This window comes from Panicum virgatum, chromosome 2N, assembly GCF_016808335.1.
Source record: "Panicum virgatum strain AP13 chromosome 2N, P.virgatum_v5, whole genome shotgun sequence".
In the NCBI taxonomy this organism is placed as follows: domain Eukaryota; kingdom Viridiplantae; phylum Streptophyta; class Magnoliopsida; order Poales; family Poaceae; genus Panicum; species Panicum virgatum.
The window spans coordinates 29,578,284-29,593,723 of NC_053146.1; the positions used below are offsets into that span (position 1 = coordinate 29,578,284).

Here is a 15,440-nt window from a genome sequence, read left to right on the forward strand (position 1 = left end):
GATGGCTAGCCACACAAATGTCTTACACTTCCCTGGTGCCCATGACTTCCACAGCCTCTTCCAAGGTTCAAATGTGATGGATCCCACAAAATAACTTCTGTAAGCCGATTGCGTCGAGAATGATCCTGAGGCCTCGGGTTTCCAATGATGTACGTCTTCCAAATCAGATAGGTTAACTCCAGAAATTAAATCCCATAACTCTAGATACTCAGCTAGGCCACGCCATCCAAGTGCATTTCTAATGTCTGTTACCCACAGATTCTCCTGTAAAGCCTCATTCACAGTCCTCTTTTTTCTAAATTTGATGGGAACACACGGGACAACGTTAGGAGCCAGGTTCTCCAGGCTGCAACCATGCAGCCAACGATCAGTCCAAAAGAGAGTATTCCTTCCATTCCCCACCATGGATTCAACTGTAATAGCAAACATGGCTGATGTGTTTGAGTAGACTGGAATTTGGAGTCCCGCCCATGGGCAATCTGGTCTAGTTTTCTCCATCCAAAGCCACCGCATTTGGAGTGCCCATCCCATGACCTCAAGATTATGGATGCCAAGCCCTCCGAGATCAAGAGGCCGCATGACCTTTTCCCACGCCACTAAACAGCAGCCACCATTAGCTCTTTGCCTTCCTGTCCACAGGAATCCTCTCCTGATTTTATCCACTGCTCTTAAAAACCATTTGGGCACTTTGATTGCAACCAGGATGTAAATGGGGATAGCAGCGAGGACAGATTTTACCAGGATTGCACGACCAGCTAAAGTCAAGAGCGAGGCTTTCCAACCTGGCAGCTTGTTAGCTATTTTTTTCGATCCATTTCATTAGATCACATTTTCTCAGTTTCTTGTCAGAGATAGGTAACCCCAAATAAGTGGTGGGAAAACTGGTTGTGGCACATTGCAGTGTATCATTCACGGCTCCGTGGACCTCCTCATCACACCAAATCGGGATGACACAACTTTTCTTCAGATTGGTTTGCAGACCAGAGGCTTCCCCAAAGGCTAACAGAATATTTTTTGTAAGCATTAGATCTTGGTCATTTGGCCTGATGAATAAAGCAACATCATCAGCATACAGAGAGAGTCTTTGTCCGGTTGATAGCAGCGGTGAGAGCAATCCTTCTGAATCTGCCTTGGTGAACAAACTGTTCAGCACATCCATGACCAGGATAAACAATAACGGAGAGAGAGGGTCCCCTTGACGAAGGCCTCGTTGATGATAAATGGGTTCGCCTGGTATACCATTTAGAAGGATCTGAGTGGAGGCAGACCTTAATAAATTAGACATGATGGAGATCCAAGTGTGACCAAAGCCTAGATGAGCAAGGATTTCCAACAGGAAGGTCCAATCCACTGAATCAAACGCCTTCGAAATATCTAGCTTCAGGAACAAACTTGAGATTTTCCTCTGATGAAGGACCTTGATAGTTTGCTGGACTAACATAAAATTGTCATGAATACATCTTCCTCTGATGAAAGCACTCTGATTGGTTGCAATCAAAGTGTTAAGTTGCGGTGCTAGTCGATTAGCCAGAATCTTGGTCACAAGTTTTGCAAAGCTATGCACCAAACTAATGGGACGGTAATCTTTTGCCTCCAGTGCTTCAGCCTTCTTGGGAATTAGAGTTAGATAGGCTGAGTTGAGCATCTATAAGTTCCTCATATCTCCTTGCTGCAGGGACACTAAAGCTGCCATTATATCAGCCTTTATTATATGCCAACAGGATTTGTAGAAGCACATTGTAAAACCATCTGGTCCCGGCGCCCGATCTGCTGGTAGAGCCTTTATAGTTGCCCAGACTTCTTCCTCAGTGAACGGCACATCAAGTGCCGAGAGGTCCATGCCCTCCCTATGGAATGCAGATAGATCCAGTGAAGTCTCTCTTACTCTTGCCCTGCCCAGGATATCATTAAAGTGTTCAAAGAGGACTTGATGTTTTCCCTCGAGTTGTGACCACCCGCCCATCAAAGATTAGTTTTGGAATGAAATTCTTCTTTCGGAAGCTGGCTTGTTTATGAAAAAAAGGAGGTGTTTGCATCACCCTCTTTTAAGTACCTCACCCTAGAGCACAAACGTGCAATTGTCCGTTCCAAGGAGGCCAAGGCCAAACAATGCTTCTTTAGGTTGTGTCTGAGCCACTTCTCTTCTGCAGATAATTCTCTGAAGTCCTGGGCCACTTCCAGGTTATGCAGTATGTGTCGAGCGAGAGCTAGCTGTGAATTTATATGCCCAACTTGCTTCTGTCCCCAGGACTGCAGAGCTTTAGCAAGCCGCTTCAGTTTAATATAGACTCTCAGGAAGGGGGAGCAATCCTGTACATGCTCATCCCATGATTGCTGCACAGATTCAAGGAACCCGTCAAGCCTTTTCCAAAAACTCTCAAAGTGAAAACATTTCTTCCCCAAGATGCCCTCCCTGAGGCCAAGTATCAATGGGCAATGATCAGACATTTCCGTAGCAAGGGTTTGCAATACACTTTCCATATAAATTTCTTCCCAATTGTTGGTGCAGAGAACCCGGTCCAACTTGACAAGGGTCGGAGAATCGCGTTCATTTGACCAGGTATATCTCCTTCCTAACAGTGGGATTTCCTTTAATTCAAACTCATTCACAAAACGACGGAAACAACCCATCATTGCTCTGTTTATGTTCTCATTGTTTTTATCTTATGAGCAGTAAATCATGTTGAAATCACCAGCTAACATCCATGGGCCAGGACAGAGAGACCGTACCTCTCTGAGTTCATCAAGGGAGGCAGGTTTATCAGCATCTTGGTGAGGGCCATAAACCCCAGTAAACTGTTGGAGAGAATAATTGTCTTGTATTCCCCCAACCCTAGAAGGGTGGGTATATATAATGCCTATACATGGGCCTCTATACACACGGGCTCAATATACTCCAACACCCCCCCCCCCCCCGCAGTCTGAACTACCGGCACAACGGTGTTCAAGACTGGACAACAAGAAAACCAACACCCCCCGCAGTCTGAACAACCAGCGCAACGGTGTTCAAGACTGGACAAGAAGAGAGTACAAAGGGATAATACCCCCCCCCCCCCGCGCAGCCACAACTAACCACCGGCTACGTTGAGGCTGGATCGAAACTCCGAGAAGGTCGAGGAGGGCAGCCCCTTGGTGAAGATGTCAGCAAACTGGGAGGTAGTCGGGACATGGAGTACCCGAACATCGCCGATTGCGACTCTGTCGCGCACGAAGTGTAGGTCGATCTCCACGTGCTTCGTCCGCTGATGCTGGACTGGGTTAGTGGAGAGATACACGGCGCTGACGTTGTCGCAGTAGACGAGCGTGCTCTTGGCAAGCGGGCTGTGGAGCTCCGCCAAGAGCTGTCGTAGCCAGGACGCCTCCGCCACGCCGTTAGCGACAGCACGGTACTCCGCCTCGACACTGGAGCGGGAGACAACCGGCTGCCGCTTAGACGACCAGGAGACCAGGTTGCCGCCCAGAAAGACGGCGTAGCCGGAAGTGGAGCGATGAGTGTCCGGGCAGCCAGCCCAGTCGGCGTCGATGTAGACCACCAGCTCTGCTGAGGAGGAGCGGTGAAGCACCAGGCCAAGGTCCACAGTGCCTCGGACGTAGCGGAGGAGACGCTTCAGCGCAGCAAGGTGTGACTCCCGGGGATCATGCATATGGAGACAGACCTGCTGTACAGCGTAGGTGAGGTCCGGCCTGGTGAAGGTGAAGTACTGCAAAGTGCCGGCCAGACTCCGGTAGGCAGTAGGATCAGTCACCGGATCACCCAGATCAGCAGACAGCTTCGCCTGAGTGTCGACAGGAGTGGAGCAGGGCTTCAATCAGTCATCCCAGCCCGCTCCAGAATATCGAGGGCGTACTGCCGCTGGTGAAGGAGAAGACCAGACGGGCGAGCCTCAACACTAACGCCCAAGAAGTGGTGGAGCTGACCGAGATCCTTCATAGCGAACTCCTGCTGTAGAGAGGAAATGACACTTTGAAGCAACGGCTGACTGGAGGCTGTGAGCACAATGTCGTCGACATATAGCAGCAGATATGCAGTCTCATCCCCACGGCGGTAGATGAAAAGAGACGTGTCAGACTTGGCCTCGGTGAACCCCAGTGTCAGCAAGAACGTGGCGAACCGAGAGTACCAAGCCTGTGGAGCCTGCTTCAGTCCATAGAGAGACTTGTTAAGCCGGCAGACCATATCCGGACGACTCGAGTCCACAAATCCCGCAGGCTGAGAGCAGTAGACAGTCTCTGACAAAGTGCCGTGAAGAAACGCATTCTTCACGTCTAGCTGGTGCACAAGCCAAGCGCGCGAGAGCACAAGTGAGAGGACCGTGCGCACCGTAGCGGGCTTCACGACCGGGCTGAAGGTCTCATCATAGTCCACACCAGGCCGCTGAGTGAACCCCCGGAGAACCCAGCGAACCCTGTAGCGCTCCAGTGTGTCGTCAGCCCGACGGTTGTGCGTCCAGATCCACTTGCCAGTCACCACATTGCAACCAGACGGACGCGGCACGAGGTCCCACGTCTGGTTGGCAAGAAGAGCCGCGTACTCCTCTTCCATCGCGCGACGCCAGTGAGGATCCGCCAAGGCGTCGCAGACAGACGAGGGTACCGGAGAGACCCGCGGCTCTCCCTCGGTGGCGGAGAGAGTCGCGGCCTGGGACGCCATCCGCCGAGTCACCATGGGATGGATATGCCGAGGATCCCGATGGATGACCGGCGGGTGGTACACCTCCGGCCCGGCTCGAGAGGGAGCCGGAGGAGGCGGCGACGGCGACGGCTCCAGTGTCAGCGCGACGGCGTCGCAGGAGCCTCCGGAGCAGGAGGCGGCGCCGGTGTCGACGCCGAACGAAGCCGGTACACCTGCACCGGCTGAGCGTACCGCTCAGGTGCAGGGGAAGGCACCGGGGCCGCGCGTGGCGCAGTGGGAGACACCGGGGCCGCGCGCGGCACGACCGGAGGTCTGGGTGCCGCGCGTGGCGCGACCGCGGGCACCGGGGTCGCGCTCGGCGCAGCAAGGATCACCGGAAGTGGTGTCGGTGCGCCGGGAAAACCTGCAGGAAAAGTACAGACAGGTAACGGTGGCGGAACCACCGGGTCAGTCGAAAACAGAGACGCCAGCTCGGGATCAGACGAAGATGTGGAGGTGGAATATGGGAAATCCGACTCGTCGAAGACGACGTGTCGGTAGATCAGAACGCGACGAGTGGTGAGGTCAAAGCATCGATACTCCTTGTGGTCAGGGGAGTACCCGAGGAACACACAACGAGTCGAGCGGGGCGCCAGCTTGTGAGAAGCGGTGGCGGAGGTATTAGGGTAACACGCACACCCGAAGACCCGAAGGTGGTCGTAGCGAGGAGGGGTACCGAAAAGAGCGTGGTGTGGAGTGGGAGCAGGAGAAGCAGTGGACGGAAGGCGGTTGAGCAGGTAGGTGGCGGTGTGGAGGCTCTCAGCCCAGAAGCGCGGGGGGAGAGAAGCCTGGATCAGAAGGGTGCGCACGACGTCGTTCATCGTGCGAATCATCCGCTCAGCCTTGCCGTTCTGAGGAGAGGTATACAGACAAGACATACGCAGCTGAACACCCCGAGACAGGAAGAAAGACCGGGAGGTGGAGTTATCGAACTCCCGCCCGTTGTCGCACTGGACGGCCTTAACGGTGAGGCCGAACTGAGTGGACACCCAGGCAAAGAAGTGGAGGAGGGTGGGGAAGGTCTCAGACTAGCACGCAAAGGAAACGTCCAAGAGTAGTGCGAGAAGTCGCCGACCACCACCAGATAGTACTTGTAGCCAGAGAGGCTGAGTACAGGGGAGGTCCACAGGTCACAGTGAACAAGGTCGAATGCATGCGTCGCATGAGAAGAAGAGGAAAAAGGAAGTCGAACATGACGACCGCGCTGGCACGCATGGCAGAGGGACTGAGCAGGAGCCCTAGTCCCAGGAAAATCGGTACTACGACCGAGCTGAGCCAGAACGTCGCGGCCAGGGTGACCAAGACGACGGTGCCAAGTGGTGGAAGACGTCGTCGCGGCAAAAGCGGCAGACCAAGACGGCCAGGGTGAAGAAGACGAGAGTGGTGCAGCGGAAGAAGGAAGGCGAAGGGTGTAAAGGGGCCCGTGCTGTCACACCGGAGTAGCGGACGCCGGGAGGCCGAAACCTTTACAATGAGGCCAGAAGAATCAAACTCGATGGAACAAAAATTGTCAGCTGTAAACTAACGAATGGAAAGAAAGTTATGAACCATCTGAGGAGCAACAAGAACATTGGGAAGACGAAAAGAGCCAGGAGCAGAACACACAGCGGTGACAGGAAGGCAAGATCCGTCGCCAACCATGATGGAAGAAGGACAAGAGGGGTGTGGGGGTCGGACAGAAGAGATGATACCGGCATGTGGGGTGGTGTGGAAGGAGGCACCCGAGTCGGCGATCCACTCGGTGCTGACCGGCGGCGTCCGCCCCAAGGTGGCGGCCTGCGCGGCGGCCGTGACGGCGGCCACAAAGGCGGCGGCGGGCGCGACGGCGGCCACAAAGGCGGCGGCGGCGGCCAGGTCTTTGCGTTGGGCGCGACAGCGGCCACAAAGGCGGCGGCGATGGCGGCCTTTGCGTTGGGCGCGACGGCCCGCGCGGCATGCGCGGCGGCAAGGGAGGTGGCAGCGGCGGCGGCGCGGGCCGTGGATCCAGCGGTAGGGGCAGGTCCAGCTCGCAGCACAGCAGCCGCAGGGGATGCCAGGTCTGCGCCGCGCCACGCCCCCGTGGGTCCGCCCAGGACAGTTGGAGTAGCGCCAGAGGTCAGCCCGGCAGCGCCAGAGGCGCGCCAGGGCAGAGAGGCGGCGGCCGCAGGGACAGACGCACGCCAGACACCCTGGGTGGGGGCTGCAGCGGCGCCGTCCGCGTCCAGAGCAGGGGCGGACGCCCGCGGGGCAGGCGCGCGCCAGAGCGCTGCGCCAGGGGCCGGCCCGGCGGCGCTAGAGGCGCTCCAGGGCAGGGCGGGGGCGGCCGCCAGAGCAGGCGCGCGCCAGGCCGAGACGGCGGCGTCGGCGGCGGTGCCCGCGGCGCGCACAGCACTCGCGGCTCCCACGGTCTGCACAGGCAGAGCGGTGGCAAGCAGAGGAGCGGCGTCCGGGGGCCACACACACGCCGCGCCCTACCCAGGGAGGGCCGCGGGGGCAGCAGAGGCCATGGGGGCCACGAGCCACGGGCCAGGCGCGCCGCGGGGGCAGCAGAGGCCATGGGGGCCACGAGCCACGGGCCAGGCGCGCGCCAGGCGGCGCCATCCGCGCCCAGCGCGGCGCCGGCGGGCGTCCGCCGGCCCGGTGTGCGCCAGGCGCCCCCGGCAGCGGCGGCAGAGGCACCTGCATGGGCGGCACCCGCGGCTACGCCCCCCGCGCCAGCTGCTAGGGCGGCGGCGGCAGCAGCAGCCGCGCCCCCCGCGCCTAGGTCGAGGGGAGGGGCGGCGGGGGCGACCAGAGGCGGCGGGGGCTGCCGGTTTGCACCTGCAGGGTAGGGTTGAGGCGGCGGCAGCGCCGGATCCGCGCCCTCAGGCGGCGGCGGCGCGGGATTCGCTCCCGCAGGGGCCGGCGGCGGCAGCAGATCCGCGCCTGCGGCGGCCATGGGCGGTGCTCCCGGGTCCGGAAGAGGCATGATGGCGACGAGGGCTGCTGCGGCAGTGGCGGGCGGCCATGGAGCGGCGGGCCAGGCCACCGTCGGCGCAACGGCACGCGGAACAGAGGAGGGTCCGCCAGCAGCAGAGGAGAGGAGAGGCCGGCCATGGCGCCGTCGGCGCCGGCGCCGGGTGGCACCGGCGGCTAGAGAGAGGGTGGGAGAGGGAAGGGAAGGCTAGATACCATGTTGGAGAGAATAATTGTCTTGTATTCCTCCAACCCTAAAATGGTGGGTATATATAATGCCTATACATGGGCCTCTAGATGGGCCTCTATACACACGGGCTCAATATACTCCAACATAAACCACCAAGATGGGTCATCCTGATTGCTGAGCAGAACTGAGATAGAATGCCGATGCACATGATGGTGGGTCACTGCAAAGGTTCCATCCCTCCAGGCGACCAAAATACCACCCCTAGTTTGCTGTGCAGGTAGGAAAATAAAATTGGTGTACTGTTGCCCAAGGAAAGAGACAACATCACGTTCAGTAATTAAAGCTATTTTTGTTTCCTGCAGACATATCACGGCCGGTTTTGAATCATCCACCACCTTTCTCATATTGTCCCGCCTTGCTTTGTCGTTAAGACTGCGAACATTCCATACCAAAAAACTTGCTTTATCCATTGAATTAGGAAGGAGAAAAACAAGACCAGTGCACACATCAACAAGCTACGCTCAACACAGTGAAGCTGAGGCAGTGCTCCCATTCACCAGTACATCTGAAGGAACAGCCCAACCAAATAGGGCTGCAAGGGCCTTGACATGATCTTGGTTGGGTAGATCACGATAGAATTTGGAGTATCTTTCAAGGGCTTCATCAGAGATCCGCCCGTTGTCGTCTGCAAATCCCAATTTTCTGCATACAGTTGCCGCTGATGCACTGTCCTGCTCTGGGGGTAGCTTCGCGATCCGACGACTGCGGCGTGGTAGGTTTATTGGTCCCACGGGTTTTGCCCTCCTCTTGTGTATGATTGGGACTTGCACAATAGCATCAACCTTCTTGGTAATCTTCTCAATGAACACCTCAGCTGGTGTAGGAGGTGGAGGTGAATCAACTTTTCTTCTAGATGAACGGGTGTAAACGATGAGGTTGTCGGGGAGGATTCTTGTCACCAACCCCGCCGCAGGGCCATGGGTGAGACTCCCAGTAGCCAGATGTTGTTCCAGGGGTGTGACCGAGGAAACCTCAATGTCCTCGCTGCATCCGATCGCCAAATCAGTGGAGTCCAACACCGCACCGCCGTTGAAATCGCTGACAGCATCAAGGCGCAAGCCTACACCAACGGGATCAGCGGCAAAGCCTTCCGACTGCAACTCCACGCCGGACCCGTCTCGACAGCAACGCCCGCGCAGGCCGCAGGGGCTGGAGACAGGATGGGGGCCATCGCAGTAGAATCATCAGCACCCGCCTGAAGAATCGGAGACACCAACACAGCACCCACGGCATCACCCGGTGCAGGATTAGGGGGCAGAGAGTTCGTGGAGATCTGAATCTCCCAGCCAATGGATGCAGGCTCGTCAGAGGTGGAAGCAAGATTATCAGAGGTGGATGCAGGGTCGCTTGAGGTTTGGAGCCTAACTTTGTCACATCTAACATTAGCCCTCACTTCCATAAGTTGCAAGTTGGTAACATTTTAAATCCTGATTGGGTGCAGGTTATCTTTTTAATCAATTTTGCCAAACTTGCAGTAGGTATTTTTGTTAGACAGATGATTACCATTAGGCTTTGGGCCTTATGCCCGGAAGCCTAATGCCCGGTGCTGCACTCGGCCTTCGGCCTGTGCGCACCAGTAGTGGATCAATAGGCAGGGACATCCTACAGTGGTCATACTTCCATAAACCTACCTAGGTCTTCCCTGCCTATATATGTGCATGTATTCTACATCTCATCAGTTAATCTACTATCGCCATAATCTGGCTTACAATTTTGTCAAAATATGCATTTGAGAAAAATTTATCAAAATATGAAGTGTTATCACCATAGTTCATGGAAAAGATGAGCACACAAACAAATACTTGTAAGGATAGGAAAATCACACCTGCTGAGCATCATTTATTTTTTCTTCAACGAGCTGCAATTCGTGCTCAGCATCACTAATAGACCCCATCTCAGCATGTGCAGACCCTGGAGTAAAGCATTTTGCATTTAGTATGTGCAAAGAATTTACCACAGGAAAGCAGAGCATATATATTCTGTAAAAGCAGGATCAAATGAATAATAAAATTGTTAGGTTTCACGCACCAACCAGATGAACCCAAAAGCTTAAGCTCTTGAGAAGAGGTGGGCAATCCACTAATACTTCACAACACTCCCACTCACATGCATCCGGAACAAGGCGTAAATGTGGAAATAAAGAAGGGAGTGGAGGACTTAAAAGATGCCTCTACCAAGACTCGAACTCGAGACCTCTAGCTTTGATACCATGTTAGGTTTCATGCACCAACCAGATGAACCCAAAAGATTAAGCTCTTGAGAAGAGGTGGGCAATCCACTAATACTTCACAACAAAAATTACCCTGAATATTTCCGGACAATTTTTTGCCATTAAATTGTTGTTGGAAGTATACAGAAAATTAGAAAATCTGAAAATACCTCATTATACTATTTTCTTTCGTGGGTCCCAAACCTGTGTTACCCGGACACCCGTGTCTTAATTTTTTTGCTGAGTCGGATACCCCGCACCCGTGTCGGATTCCAAGTGTTATTTGCCATGTCCCCGAAAATTCTAACGAATCGGACACCCGCACCCGTGTCCATGTAACACTGTCCCAAACTAAAACAGAGGAAACAGATATACATGGGTTTTCAGAAAAGTTTAAGAATACAGATTAAAAAAATCTAAAGCTTAAGAGCATAATGTCTTCAGTAAAACAGAGTGGAAAAATTTGTGCATGCATCATTTCATATCATAACGCAGGCAAGACCTAGTACAAAACCACTCCCATTGTGACAATATGTCTGGGTGATTGGGAGAAAACTTTCAAAATTACATCTGGTGCCTCTGAAGGAACAGGTTGCACCAAGTCAGGCTTAATTGGAGCAGCCACACCAGCCAGCCTAAACATCATAATACAACCCCCCACCCTCACGACCTCACATGGTCTGAGTACCAGCTACAGCTCAAGGCTGAGGGTAGTTAAAAAAATGTTGCCCCTCTGTACCTCCATGGTGAGCCAGCTAGCAGCACCCCCTAGAGAGGCCAATGCCAGCATCTAGATGCTATGATGCGGAGAGGCCTCAGAGAGGCCTCAGGGCATGCAGAGGTTTGAGGCAGGGCTAGCTGTGGTCAACAGACAGGTAGCTCTTGTTCAGTTGCTCCCCAACCGTTCGTGCTGTAGGATGCCGCAGACAATCATTCGTGATGTACAGCATCAGTATTTGTAGATCTGATGAAAAACATTTCATGGTTCTTCCAGTGTATTACTAGTCTGGTTGTCCAATTTAAACAAACTTTGGTACTAGCAACCATGTAGAGGGGGGAAGCCACACTAGCACTTCTAAATTCTACAGAGATACATACTCAATTGGTCTGACAAGCCTTTTATTTGCACGGTTGCGAGAAAACAGCAGTCACAGATTGTGCTTCAACCTTCTCAAGCCTCATCCTTGGAGGTGATGTGATTGCTTTTTGTAAGCGGCCACTTGTACCCTCTTTCTCTCTAATACAAAAAATATGCAGATCTCATGCGCGTTCAAGAAAAAAAAAAGGATCATGATTGCTTGTGTATGGTGCTCCTATGTTTGGTCCCTACTTATGCCATTTGCACAGCTCCGCAACTGACTATTTATATCTTCAAGGTTGTTATAACCATATAACTCTAATATGACAGTAAAGTATATGGAAATAGAAGATGTTAGGGCACCCGCAATGGGAGGTAAGAAGGGGGTAAGAAGGAATAAAGAATACCTTGCTACCGGTAAGAAGCATTGTGGGAATCGGTAGTAACAACTACCGGGTAGTAGTCTTACTACCGGGTAAGAGTGAATAAAAAAGTGAGGTGCATGTGTCAGATTTGCTAGTAGAAAGAATCACGGGAGGTTGGACATTGAAGATGGAACTTTTTTATCTCAGCAGGACCCACCTTGTTTACCACTCCAAAACGTAAGCATTGTGAAGTTTCACTTAACTATTTACTCCATGGCTGGGTCCCAGCCTTACTAACCACTTCAACAATATACATTGCTCATGCCCTTACCAATAAAATTTTTGTAAGAAGCTCTTTTATCATTCTCTTCTCGCAAAGCATCTGTAAGTTTCAAATTAATTTTCTCCAGAACTAATTCTTTGTTCCCAATGTCCTCCTTCACTTGCTGCAGAATTAAGTAACAAGGTAAATTCATGAGGTTCTCCCTCAGATAATAAGGATTGGTTGCAATGCAGTAAAATTGTACTAAAGGAACAAAAAAGAACAAACCATCATTTCAGCCTCAAGCTCAGAGGTATCCACAGCAGTATCATGCTTATTGGCAATAGAAATTTTCTTGGTGTCATCCAACTGAACCTTTTTACGCTCCAGATGCTGCTCCTCATCTTCTCTTTTTCTCTATGGAATACGAGAAATTGCTATTGGAAAACTTAAAAGCAAAATGCAGAGCAATCATAATTTTTACCTTTAACGTTCTTAATTTTGAATTGATGTTGTCTCGATCAATAACTAATTTTCCTTTGAGATCCCACCTCTCAGAGTTTATTTTCTTAATTTCAGCAGTTTCATTCTCTATTTCAATTATTTTTTCTCCTAGAGAAGTGCACAAACGACCAGCCCTCCACTTTCTGTTTGGAGGAAGAATGGTCTCAACAGAACCTCTACAAAACCTGCAATCAATTGAAACAGAACCATAAAAAGCTCATCAGACCTTTTCTGAAAGACACTTTGAAATATTAAAAAAATCAGTGGAAATGATGCAGGAATTGAAAACATCTCCTTATAGCCCATTATTAAGAGTTGAAAATAATGACCAGATACATATCAGGAAAAAAAATTATTACTTTTCAGATGTTCAACTTTTGTCAAAGCCTACACTTCTCCAAATTCAAATTTCACCCCTTCTCATATTGCTGATAGGAGAATCGTCCATTTACCATCTGTGCCCACTACATAAACCCTGAATTTCTTAGTTGAAGCAAACTACCACCTTTGAAGGTTGCAAATCTGTACCCTTGACTTTCAGTGTTCGCAATACACCATGTTCACAGCCAAATTTAATGTAACTTATAACAAACAATTCTTAACCAGTGAACATCTGAAAAACCCCCCAAATCATCTCAAAAAAAAATTGCTCACTGCCTCACCAGTATAGTGATAAATTTGTAAGGGGTTAAGAAATCATGTTATAACATTCTAGATTCAAATTTCTAACCATACCCGGAAGGAAAAAAACTTGTTAAGGCAGTTGCAGTTGACTTTTCTGAAAACCTCAGCAGGCAGAAAACCGCCAAGTGAACATTCAAATTGAAAAATTACACAAAATTGGACAGGAGTAATCTAAAATTACATAACCAGGTAATGCATGCTGAAGTTCTGTCTTTGCACAAGTTTTTTATGTGTTTGTGAGGGGAGGGGGTAGCCATTCTAGTACCGAAAGCTTACCTTTGCAAAGATAGTACTTCTAAAGTTGGGTCATTTCTATTATATAAACAGGCGTGTATGTAAAATATAGCTAGGCGTGAGTGTGTTTTATGTGTTGTACGTCTTCTTTCTTCTATTAATGCAATCATACACAGCTCTCCTATGTGTTAAGAAAAAAATGTAGATTTCTAAATAGATAATACATAAATGCCTAGAGTTAAAAAGAGTATGACCAAAACCTGTTCCACACAAGCAGCATTGCAATATCAATGACTTACATTTTGCAACCATCAGAAGTATATACTTCTTTCAGATTTCGTATCCTCTTATCAAATGCAACAGACTTTCCCACTTCATAATCTTGAACTAGGACCTGCCTCTCTGTGTGGCCCTGAAATAGCGATACTTTTAGCAAAGTGTTGGTCAAACTATTTTAAAAACTGACGCATCTGAACAAGAAAAAGACAAAGAATATTACACGGTTATTGAAAACTACAAATAAAAAATTTTGCGAAGTTTACATGATGCACTACCTGATCCACCAATACATTTAGTATAGTAGGATTTTTCGAATGGATAACCGAAAGTATTGTTGGGTGTGTTGTTGAAGGAAGCAAATGATTTGGAATGTCAAGTCTATTCAAAGAAGAAGGAATAAAAATTCATATGAGATGAACCCAAAGATGAACAAAACAGTGCAAAATTATCAGCTTACCGTGGTTTAGCAAAGTCATATATAATAATTTGAAGGTTGTGGTATTTTACTTCTTTCGCACACTCTCGTAAAATGAGTGAATCCTTATGACATGAGACAATGAAAGCATCTAGTAGCCTCCCTAATGCGCAATCAACTGCAAGGGACCAGCAGTCGCTAGCCAGTTGCTGCATCAAAATAAGCAACATAAAAAAGTGAAGCCCGTAATGAGCAGTTTTCGTAATCAACAGAGACAACAATCAGTATAGTTATGTCATACCACATGATATCCTATTGGACCAATAGGAGGGCATTTAAATCTACTATGGTGCCTCTCTATAGATCTATAGAGGCTCTGAACTCTATCCCCTCCAAATGCTGTTAGCTGCGAAGAAGCATCCCAAGCATTTGAATAAAAAAACTACCAAAAAGTTGCTACTGAAGAAGTCAGAAAACACAGCACTATCACAGTAGAAATATTAATGCTTCCTGAAGCACCGAATATTACCTTATCATGTTGGCGTCGTCTGAGATCCTCAATTTGAGATTTCAGGTGATTGATCCTACGCCCATCTTCATCTATCTGCAAAGTAACATTTAACATAATATACAGTAGGGAGGCCACAACATAACCATAGCAGCACAGGCAAACTTTGTATGGTGCAGATAACTGTGACTAGTGGATCTAAGGAAAAAGTGAAGGTGCATGGTCAAACAAAAAAAAACAACAAATCTAATCTAATCTAAGCTTGAAACGATATGAGCATACAGCTTTGAAGGAAAAAGGCAGAATCACATCACTCTCTCGACTAGTTTTGTCACTTTGCAACACATATGATGTGACATAGATACTACCACTGTTTGGTGTGGCTACTATGATTGCTCAGATGGTGTTCAAGAGGACAGTTCATTGTGCAGAAAGCTGGTTATCTTGTACTCCCTCTGTCCCAAATTACAATTTGTTTTGGCTTTCTTAGATACATATTTTTTGCTATGTATCTAGACATCGTGACATAGTCTACATCTAGGAACATAGCAAATTTGAAAAGGAGGTAGTAGCACATTTGAGAAGCATAACAAAACTGCAATGAATAAGACACTCTGGGAACTATGACCCAGTTTGGAGAGGCTAAAGTTACAAGTACCTCTTTTCCAATGTCACTGATGCTTTTAATAATGTCCTGTAGTTCTTCGGATAATTTCTTTTCTTCCTCACTTAACCTGGATGACACACATGGTAGCATCAAACATCCAATAAGTAAAACCTAAAGCAGAAGTAATATAAGGATTAAAAAAAACTACCTTGTAGCACATAAATTAGCAGAATTGATCTCCTGCTGTAATTCCCATATGCTATCCTCAACTTGAAATACTTCAGCCTTCAATTTCATACAGAAATGCTTTAGATGACATAGAAAATTTGGAAGTTCCAAAGCCAAATGAATATACAAATTAAGTGAAAAGGAATATAGCACAGCATTGCTGACCAATATCAAAATACCCAATAAGGGGTATATGCCAGCATAGGGCATA

General features: G+C 49.6%; 1 protein-coding gene across 6 annotated transcripts in view; it reads right to left on the reverse strand.

Moving 5' to 3' along the window:
* Positions 1-15,440, reverse strand: part of LOC120660187 (structural maintenance of chromosomes protein 6B-like) — a 43,679-nt gene that overhangs the window by 11,637 nt on the left and 16,602 nt on the right. For 3 of the 6 annotated variants that reach the window (XM_039938595.1, XM_039938596.1, XM_039938598.1), the window contains 11 exons: positions 15,210-15,286; positions 15,053-15,128; positions 14,416-14,490; positions 14,188-14,292; positions 13,929-14,095; positions 13,747-13,849; positions 13,492-13,604; positions 12,255-12,459; positions 12,059-12,187; positions 11,840-11,954; positions 9,682-9,767 (listed from right to left, as the gene is read on the reverse strand). In XM_039938595.1, coding sequence (XP_039794529.1) covers positions 9,682-9,767; positions 11,840-11,954; positions 12,059-12,187; positions 12,255-12,459; positions 13,492-13,604; positions 13,747-13,849; positions 13,929-14,095; positions 14,188-14,292; positions 14,416-14,490; positions 15,053-15,128; positions 15,210-15,286 — 1,251 coding nt within the window. The remainder of the gene's footprint in view (positions 1-9,681; positions 9,768-11,839; positions 11,955-12,058; positions 12,188-12,254; positions 12,460-13,491; positions 13,605-13,746; positions 13,850-13,928; positions 14,096-14,187; positions 14,293-14,415; positions 14,491-15,052; positions 15,129-15,209; positions 15,287-15,440) is intronic. The other 3 variants (XM_039938597.1, XM_039938599.1, XM_039938600.1) reach the window with 3 other exon arrangements.